The following is a 9,586-nucleotide window of genomic DNA, read 5'->3' on the forward strand; positions in this document are numbered from 1 at the left end:
GTCACGGGTGGTTCCACTCCGAACTGCGTGATTTTCATTAGCTATCAAAGGCAGTTCAGACATTCTCTCACAACCAAACATTTTTAGAGACATAAATTTCAAAGAAGGATTGAAATCACACGCATTTAGGGGAGGACAGGGAGACCTGGCGCGCTGCAGTCCATGGGGTCGCAGAGTCGGACAAGACCGCGTTGGCTGAACAGCACTATCAGAGAAGGAAAGGGATGGGAGATTCCCATGCTGACGCACTGGCTGCGGTGGGGAGGCGACGCTCCTGGCGAATAATCTAAAGATGCTCCCTTCCTTCTTCTACGAATAAAGCAAAAAAGCACTCCATCTCCTCCTGGTTTGGACGACGCTTTCGGTGGGTTCTCCTTTAGTCTCGTCAAAGGCTTCTGGACTTGACTGTCTCTTCCCTTCCCAAGTCCTCCTTTCCCTCCTCTTCTTGCTACATCATTTTCCCCCCTTTTCCTTATATGGAAAGGTCATATTCCCTGGAGGGAGGAGAGTTCACTTCAGAGAGGTCTCACTTCATAGCCCTAAGGCCAAGAGAAGGGCCAGCACTGCTCCTGCCTTCCTGCCTCTGCCCGGACCTTGCCCAGATACCTCGTGAAAAGACATCCTTGCCTTGGGAGGGGGGTGGGGGTGGGGAGGCAGTCTTGTTAGAATCCAAGAAAAGTGATGTCCAAACTTCAAGTGCAGATAGTGTCAGTCCAAGGGCACTGGGAAGTCTGCTGTCCGTGCAGTGCTGTGGTCACCCCTTCCCAAGACCACCTGCCCTGCAACAGAGAGATGTCGGGACACACATGCCCTTAGATTCCCTTTTCCATGTGGCCCCTGGTTTGAGTTTGCCGATGAGAGGCACTTACGGACTCGGGAGGTGGGAGAGAAGCCAGGACGCACGGGGGCAGGTGGGCTTCCAAGCAGCTCCCCGGTGAGTCTGGAGACTACTTGTTCCCACAGCTGCAGGATGGGGCATCTGGGAACTTCCTGGAGATCCTTCAGAGCTGCAGCACCTTCTGGGGAGCTTTCAAGAACCCCCACTTCAGTGGTTTGGTGAAGATCTTTCCCAGGAATTTCTGTGACTCCCCCTGCCCGAGCCATCTGCCAAGCAGGGCCAGTCTCCTGGAATTCATGGCATGTGACCTTTGCTGTCACTCCAGGGCCTTGGCCTAGAAGGGCCCTGTATAAGTTTGCGAGGGCTTCCTGGGAGGCTCAGGTGGTAAAGAATCTGCCTGCAGTGCAGGAGACCTGGGTTCCATCTCTGGGTCGGGAAGATCCCCTGGAGAAGGGAATAGCAACCCGCTCCAGTATTCTGGCCTGGTTTAGACGGCATCACCCACTCCATGGACAGGAGCTTGAGCAAACTCTGGGAGATAGTGAAGGACAGGGAAGCCCGATGTGCTGCAGTCTGTGGACTTGCAGAGTCGGACACAGTGGAAATTCGTTCTCACAGTTTCCAAGTCCGAGACGGGGGCGTCGTCAGGACCGGCTGGCCCCAGTAGGGGTGTGAGGAAGAATCTATTCCAGGCCTCCGCCCTGCTTCTGGGGCTTGGCTGCCAGTCTCTGACATCCTTTGGTTTATGGAACCATCACCACAATCTCTGTCCTCATCTAGGAATTCAGGGCTTACAAACTGTACTGCCTGTTCTGCATACAAGCCTTTAATTCCGATATGAAACTCCTCATATCTGAAATACATAGAATGAACTTTTTTTCCTAACCAAATTCCGATTGATATGCAGAACTAGGACAGAAAATATTGGAGGAGCACATTCAAAGAAGCAGAACTCTTCAGTGTTTGGTCCAACCTTCAGATTAAAGGAGAGAGATTGAGGGTCAAAGATACAGCAGAAATGCAGTTGGAGGAGAGCCCCAGACTTCTCACCCTCATCCTCGGTGAGCTGGGGATTGGATGGGACCCCAGACACATGCTGGGACCCAGGAAAGAGGTTGGGAGTGTCCTGCTTTTCCTTTTAGAACTCTGAAGACACATCAGGTCACCATAATTCCCAGGCTGCCACACCACAGAATGGTCAAACAGAGAAAAGGACATGAAACCTGAATATATGGAGGTGAAATTATGTTATGGAGAATGCTTGTGCAAGCATGAAGAACCGCCAATGCCTTTTCTGGCAAGCGAAATAATTACTGCTTTATAACACCGGGTGAGAGAGCTAAGAAAACTGTCCCTGCGGCTCTCACTCCCCTTTTCTGCCCCCTTCCCTCTGCCGCTCATCACAGGCGAGCAGAGGAACGTGGGTTTGCGGGCAGACGGCCCAGGACCGCGCTCTGCTCTCCACCTCCGAGCAAGGCTGCAAACAGCTAATGCTCAGTGAAGGGTAGGGACGACCCACAGTCACTTGTTCTTTCCAGTGTTCCTGCCTTGATTTCTCCAAGTAGGTCGAATTTTTTAAATTTTTGAAAAGTAACTGGAAGCAAAGATAAATTTGCCAGGGAATCTGGGATAGCTTCCAACTCAGTTAAGTACAGATGTGATGCTGAGAGTACAGGAGCTAGAAACGCGAAGCAACCACTATATTAAATATGATTTTAAATATCTACAACTGACATGTAAATACCTTCTGAACAATACTAGGGGCTTCCTAGGTGGCACAGTGGTAAAGAATCCGCCAGCCAATGGAGTAGACCTGGGTTTGATCCCTGGGTTGGGAAGATCGCCTGGAGTAAGAACTGGCAACCCATTTCAGTATTCTTGCCTGGAAAATCCCGTGGACAGAAAAGCCTGGTGGGCTACAGTCCATGGAGTCATAAAGAGTCAGATACAACTGAGCACACACACATGCATGCATGAACAATATTAAATATATAAATATAGTCAGCTAATATCTGAGGTGGCTCAATAGACCTAAAATTGGGAGAAAAGAAAGCAGGCAATGGGGATTCCCAGGTCTGGAAAGTTGCAAAATACTAATTGCAAGTCAAGGGCAAGAAAGTTAAGGAAAGAGGATCATCGTTAAAACAGCTCCCCAGGAAGCCCAGTCTTCCTGGGTGGCCCGAGAGGTGAAGAACCCACCTGCCAATGCAGGAGATGTAAGAGACACAGATTTGATCCCTGGGCCGGGAAGATCCCCTGGAGGAGGGCATGGCAACCCACTCCAGTATTCTTGCCTGGAAAATCCCGTGGACAGAAAAGCCTGGGGGGCTACAGTCCATGGGGGTCACAAAGAGTGGGACACGACTGAGCGACTAAGCACAGCACCGCACAGCACGGCACAAATCCCAGGCTGGTTGGGAAGACAAGACAGGGCAAGAGTGACGGATGGCACAAATGCAGAGGCCAGGAGACGGAGATTCTGCTAGAGCCGAAGTAAGACTTCAACAGAAGCAAGAAAACAGGAAGTTTAGTTGTGAGAATTCGGGGGGTAAAACCTTTTGAGCGAGGGCAGGCTCTGACCTGAAGTTGTCTTGCTGTATGGTTATAGTGTAACAGAGATGGGGGTCACCGGAAATAAGCTCAAGAAATTCCAAAAGCTTGGTCCATAAAACTCTGCAACAGCTGCTAACTGGATTTAGATAAACCAAAAACACACTCTGGTACGAAAACGTCTTTGTAATATTTCCACGTTCTTTTCCCGTGACAGTCCTATCACCCCTCTCCATTCTAGTCTTAGGAGACCATGTGCTTTTTCTCAAACACACTAGGTCCCTCTACCCTCACTCAAGTTTAGACACACTGCTCTCTCTCCCTCTTCTGGAAAATTCTTTCCCACCTATCCACCTGATGAAGTCATCCTTTAAGGCTTCGGTTAAATGTCCCATCCTCAGTGAAGTCTTGTTCATTTTCCTTACTCTTTCCAGTTTCCTGGGTTCCACAGACCGTCCACTGTTATATTTTACCTATTTGTTCCTTGTTTATATCCCACAACTGCTTTGAAGACAAAGATCCTTGCCTGTTATTAATGGTAACAGCTGGCATTCACTGAGTTTATTTCACACCAGATACAGTGCTAAGCATTTCATGTGCATGACCTGATTTTGTTTGTCAAAAAATTATCCATGAGGTACTACTATGATGCCCATTTTATTAAGGATGAAACTGCAGCCCAGAGAAGTTAAGAATTTAAACACGATCAAAAAGCTAGAAAGTGGCAGAGTCAGGATTAGGAAAGGAACTGCTTACAAGGAAGTCAAGAGTCATGAACTAAACGACGGTCTTTCAGGAGCAGTGGGCTAAGAAAGTCAACTTCCCTCTTGGCCCCGAGACTCAAGGAGAGAGGAAGGAACCCTTTAATAAGGGTTGTGTGGAAAGTGCTTTCACCCCAAAAATGCCAAGTTCTAGCAAAGGCCAACAAATTAAAGGCACACTGGAAAAAAATAAAAATTGTTTTACTTACTTGCATTTGAGAAAAGACTATGGGGGCTGGGGGAGAAGCAGGAGACTATTCTTGGGGAAATCAGGAAGCAGTTTTTCCCTTTAACATCTTCTCAGAAACTCTACAATTTTGATCTGTAACTTGAGCCAGATCGTCCTTCTGAATCCAACCATCTCCAGGATGTCTCCGCCAATTATCTCACAGGCATCCTTCAGCAATTCTAAATATCAACTCTCTCTCCTCTGTCCACCATCTCTCCCACCCCTGCCGGTGAATGGGGTTATCGTCCAGGTCACTCGAGCCAGTTCTCCAGGAATTACCACCATCTTCCTTGCTATTTCCCATGCCCTAATTAGCCACCAAATCCCATCATCCCTCCCTTAGAAACGGATGTAAGGTGCCATCCGCATCACCGTGAACTTACCCGGGCCCTGCTCACATCTCTCATCCTGTCTGACTGCTGGCTTCTCTCTTCCAAATCCCTCTCTACATTTCTTTTCTAGGAGTGATCTTTATAAGAGACAGACCTGATTTTACCATTGTGCGTGTTAATTTTTTTAAAATAGTTTCTTCCTTGTTTCCAGGAAAAAGCATGTTGTCTTGGAATGCTCCAGAAGCTTCTAAATGATATGGACACTGTTGGCGCCACCTACAAGGATGGTCTTGCAGCCCACCATCTCTCACACCCCTCGAGTGCACCCAGCTGTTCTCCTTCCTCGTAAAACCCACTGCTCACCCAATATACTCAATAACTAACAGGGCTCTGTGCACAATTTCCTCTTGATTAAGAATCATGTATGCCATTCCTGGGTTGTGAAGGAGTGATGTATAGTGCATCAGTTACAACAGCCATCAGAGCGTATCTGCAGCCAGTATCAGTGCAGAGGTACGGAGCACACGTTTCCATTACAACCATGGGCCTACGGTAGAGGCCTGGGTTTCTACATGTCACTTATAATCTTTTAACCTCCTGGAGCAATGAAAAGAGTCTGTGTGACATCCTACTCTGATTCAAAGTGTCAAGCTACCATAACAACAGTTAGCAAGATATTATGAGAGAGTAAGGGCTTCCCAGGTGGCACTAGTGGTAAAGAGCCCACCGGCCAGTGCAGGAGACATAAAGAGATGCATGTTCAATCCTTGGGTCAGGAAGATCCCCTGGAGGAGGGCATGGTAACCCACTCCAGTATTATTGCCTGGAGAATCCCTTGGGCTACAGTCCATAGGATGGCAAAGAGTCAGACAGGACTGATGCGACTTAACACACACACACATGAGAGATTAGAACTGGGATTTTTATTTTCAATGGGAGAATTTTAAATTTTTATCCAATAAGATTTCTGGCTTGTGCATTTAGACACACCTTTTCTAAGGACACCAAAACATATTAACACACTTTTTTAAAAAGCATTTGCTTAAAGTAGACTTTACAAGCTTATGACACATCTCTGAAGGACAATTGAGTTTCATCAGTTCCAAGACTGCTCTATGCCACCCTCACATTTTAACTTCTAGAAACCACCATGGACAATCAACAGTGCCTTGGTGTTGTGCTATATTTTAGTTGCAGAGGTTTTCATTCTTATCTTATATAAAACCAATGTCATTATCAGTGATGAATTTAACCCTGATAAAACATGAAAATAAATGTGTTCTTTTATTATTTTAATCATATTTACTTATTACATATTATTATTATGTATTATTATCTGTTGCTGTTGTCAGTTGTTAACTCACATCCAACTCTTTGTGACCGCATAGACCAGCACGCCAGGCTTCCCTGTCCTTCCGTATCTCCTGGAGTTTGCTCAAACTCGTGTCTATTGAGTCCATGACACCATCCAACCATCTCATCCTCTGTCACCCACTTCTCCTCCTGCCATCAATCTTTCCCGGCATCAAGGTCTTTTCCACTGAGTTGGCTTTTTGCATCAGGTGGCCAAAGTATTGGAGCTTCAGCTTTAGCATCAGTCCTTCTAATGAATATTCAGGGTTGATTTCCTTTAGGATTGACTGGTTTGATCCCCTTGCAGTCGAAGGGACTCTCAAGAGTCTTCTCCAGCACCACAGTTCAAAGGCATCAATTCTTTGGCACTCAGCCTTCTTAATGATCCAACTTTCACATCCATACAAATAACTACCAGAAAAACAATAGGTTTGACTACGTGGATCTTTGTTTGCAAAGTGATGTCCCTGCTTTTTAATATGCTGTCTAGGCTTATCACAGCTTTTCTTCCAAGGAGCAAGCATCTTTTAATTTCATGGCTGCAGTTACTGCCCACAGTGGTTTTGGAGTCCAAGAAAATAAAGTCTATCATTGTTTCCCCATCTATTTGCCATGCAGTGATGGGACCAGACGCCATGATCTGCCATGATCTTGCCTTTTTGAATGTTGCGTTTCAAGCCAGCTTTTTCACTCTCCTCTTTTACTTTCATCAAGAGACTCTTTGGTTCCTCTTCACTTTCCACCATTAGGGTGGTGTCATCTGCGTATCGGAGGTTATTGATATTTCTCCCTGAAATCTTGATTCCAGCTTGTGCTTCATCCAGCCCAGCGTTTTGCATGATGTACTCTGCACGTAAGTTAAATAATCAGGGTGACAATACACAAACTTGACGCGCTCCTTTACCAATTGTGAGCCAGTCCATTGTTCCACGTTCGGCTCTAACTGTTGCTTCTTGACTTGCACACAGGTTTCTCAGGAGACAGGTAAGCTGGTCTGGTACTCCCATCTCTTTAAGAATTTTCCAGAATGTTTTTGTGACCCACTCAGTCAAAGTCAATGATGCCAACATTATACATTTCAGCCTTCTGTAATGATAATCTTATAATCATAACAATTATCTTTCTTGATAATTGTTATTCCTGAGTATTTGAAATGTTATAATATTAACAAATCCTTAATTCCTTTATTTTATGATATAGCAGTTTCAGAAATTAAATTCTTGCCTAGATACATCATAGTATTCCAGTTTAAACTCATAGAGTCCCGGGACTATGACCTCAGTTAACCCATTCCTGAGTATGATTCTAATCTATTCAAAAAGAAAGCAGTTCCCATATAAGAAAATGATGCCTGCAAAATGCATTGGTCAGTGCTGTGTAGACAGCTTTGGTAGCAGTAGCAATATTGAAGACGCTAAAATAGTGACAACCACCATACACACAGCCTTAAGTAGTTTATGAAAATACTGTCACTAAACCGTTTCGTTCTCACCAAGAACCTGACATTAGGTGTTAGTACGATGTTTGTTTGTTAAATTGAGGAAATGGAAACTCAGAACTCTTGTTATTTATCGTCATCACGCCATGAGGAAGGTCACAGCTGGGGCTGGAATCCTGTGTCGCATGCCTCACACTGCATGCTGGCACCTGTGTGACCGCGCCCTCCTCTCTCAGACCCGCGCAGCTGGAAGGCACCAAGAGGACAGCCGGAGAGCCGGGCGTTTGGGATGCAGCACGCCGTGCATACTGCCAGCTGGACCGCAGGCCACCTATCCGAGCAGACACGACGGGGGAGACACCACCTCTTCCTGAAACACCGCCACAGTCCTCCCCCGTGCTCTCAGCTCGCTGTTGCTCATACAAAAACAACAATACATGAAGCCAGAGTACGAGTCTCAGCGCCACATCCGGGACCTGGTGCGCCTGCTCCGCTCATGGACCACTTTTTATCTGGAGTGTTCCGCGACTCTGAGTGGCATCTCTCTTCCTGCTTGCCCAGCACTCTGTTCAGACAGAGACTGTAATTTCTGTTCACACGCTTTCTCCCTGAATAGGCTGTGAGCATTTAGGTCTCCACGGTCTGGCACAGTGTCCAGTGCCTCGCAAAACTGTGATGAATATTTTCTGAGCAAATAGCATTTGTTACTTTGTGCACTCAGCCAACAAACATTTGTCAACAGCAAGAAACTGCATTTCTCATGAAAACTATTTCAAATGGTTCTGTTCCTGAGCAAAGCCCTGAGCAGTATTTAACTGCCTTTGCATGACCCCACCAAAAATTGGTCAGTTTCATAATTAAGAGCGTACAGGAAAACCACCATTTTCCTTTGATAAAATAAAGATATAGCCTGTGAAATTCAGAATTTCTCTTAGGCTGTTACACATTATCTGCCTTTGGGGTTTGAAAGATAATTCTTATGAGTATTTTATATGGTGAGTAAAATTTGAGGTATCTAGGAAGGTGCTCACAGAATCAATATTTAAGTGTTCTTTAAACTGGTGTCTCATATATTTATATAAATATGGACTGTCTATGAAAATCATTCCTGGTAATGGATATAAGTTCATTAAGTCTTAATTTTGTAAACATTTTCAACAAAAAACTTTCAATAGTAATGGTAATAAAAATAATATTTCTCATGAAGTAAGATTATATTTTACATAATACTTTTATGTTTCCCAAATTATTTTCATGGCCATTCAATCACACATTTGATTCACCATAGCTTCAAAGTTCGGAGAAGGCAATGGCAAGCCACTCCAGTACTCTTCCCTAGAAAATCACATGGATGGAGGAGCCTGGTAGGCTGCAGTCCGTGGGGTCGCTAAGGGTCGGACACGACTGAGCGACTTCACTTTCACTTTTCACTTTCACACATTGGAGAAGGAAATGGCAACCCACTCCAGTGTTCTTGCCTGGAGAATCCCAGGGATGGGGGAGCCTGGTGGGCTTCCGTCTATGGGGTCACACAGAGTCGGACACGACTGACGTGACTTAGCAGCAGCAGCAGCAGCTTCAAAGTTATTTACCTGAACAAAAATACATTAAGAACAGATGGAACATCAAGCCTAGGTGTGAGTCTCCACATTGACCGAAATTCAAATTACACCTTTGATAAATGCCACTGTAATGGCAGTGTCTGAGTTGGCTACCTTTTGAGGACTATTGGAAAAAGCTTAGAGAAGAACATGAAGAATTATCAAAAAAAAAGAAGGTCTTGTAGTCTCACAGGAGATTGTAAGTAAGTAGCACCTACATCATGTGACGTGGAGAAGGAGACTAAGTTTCAGGTGTGCAGAAAGAGGGGCGTGATAACATGGTTTATCCGCCAGCCTCTAAGGCGGGCTTCCCTGTGGCTACAACTGTTGTGAAGGGGAGACCCGGGCTGAATAATCTGGATTTCCCACCAGAGGGCAGAAGAGAGCAGGCCAGGGAAGGTTTGCTATCGTCTTGTTTGCATCATTCATGACCCTTCAGTGTTCATTTCTGTCCTAAAATGTAAAGGAAAAAAGGTGGTGGTGT

At 45.6% G+C, this 9,586-nt stretch overlaps 1 protein-coding gene across 1 annotated transcript in view; it reads right to left on the reverse strand.

Moving 5' to 3' along the window:
* Positions 1 to 9,127, reverse strand: part of CRB1 (crumbs cell polarity complex component 1) — a 141,405-nt gene extending 132,278 nt beyond the window's left edge. The window contains exon 1 of the mRNA XM_088845225.1: positions 9,094 to 9,127. Within this exon, the coding sequence (XP_088701351.1) occupies positions 9,094 to 9,127 (34 nt within the window). The remainder of the gene's footprint in view (positions 1 to 9,093) is intronic.
* Between the last annotated feature and the right edge of the window lie 459 nt (positions 9,128 to 9,586).

This window comes from Moschus berezovskii, chromosome 17, assembly GCF_049115385.1.
Source record: "Moschus berezovskii isolate FMDL1 chromosome 17, NW_MosBer_1.0, whole genome shotgun sequence".
NCBI lineage: Eukaryota > Metazoa > Chordata > Mammalia > Artiodactyla > Moschidae > Moschus > Moschus berezovskii.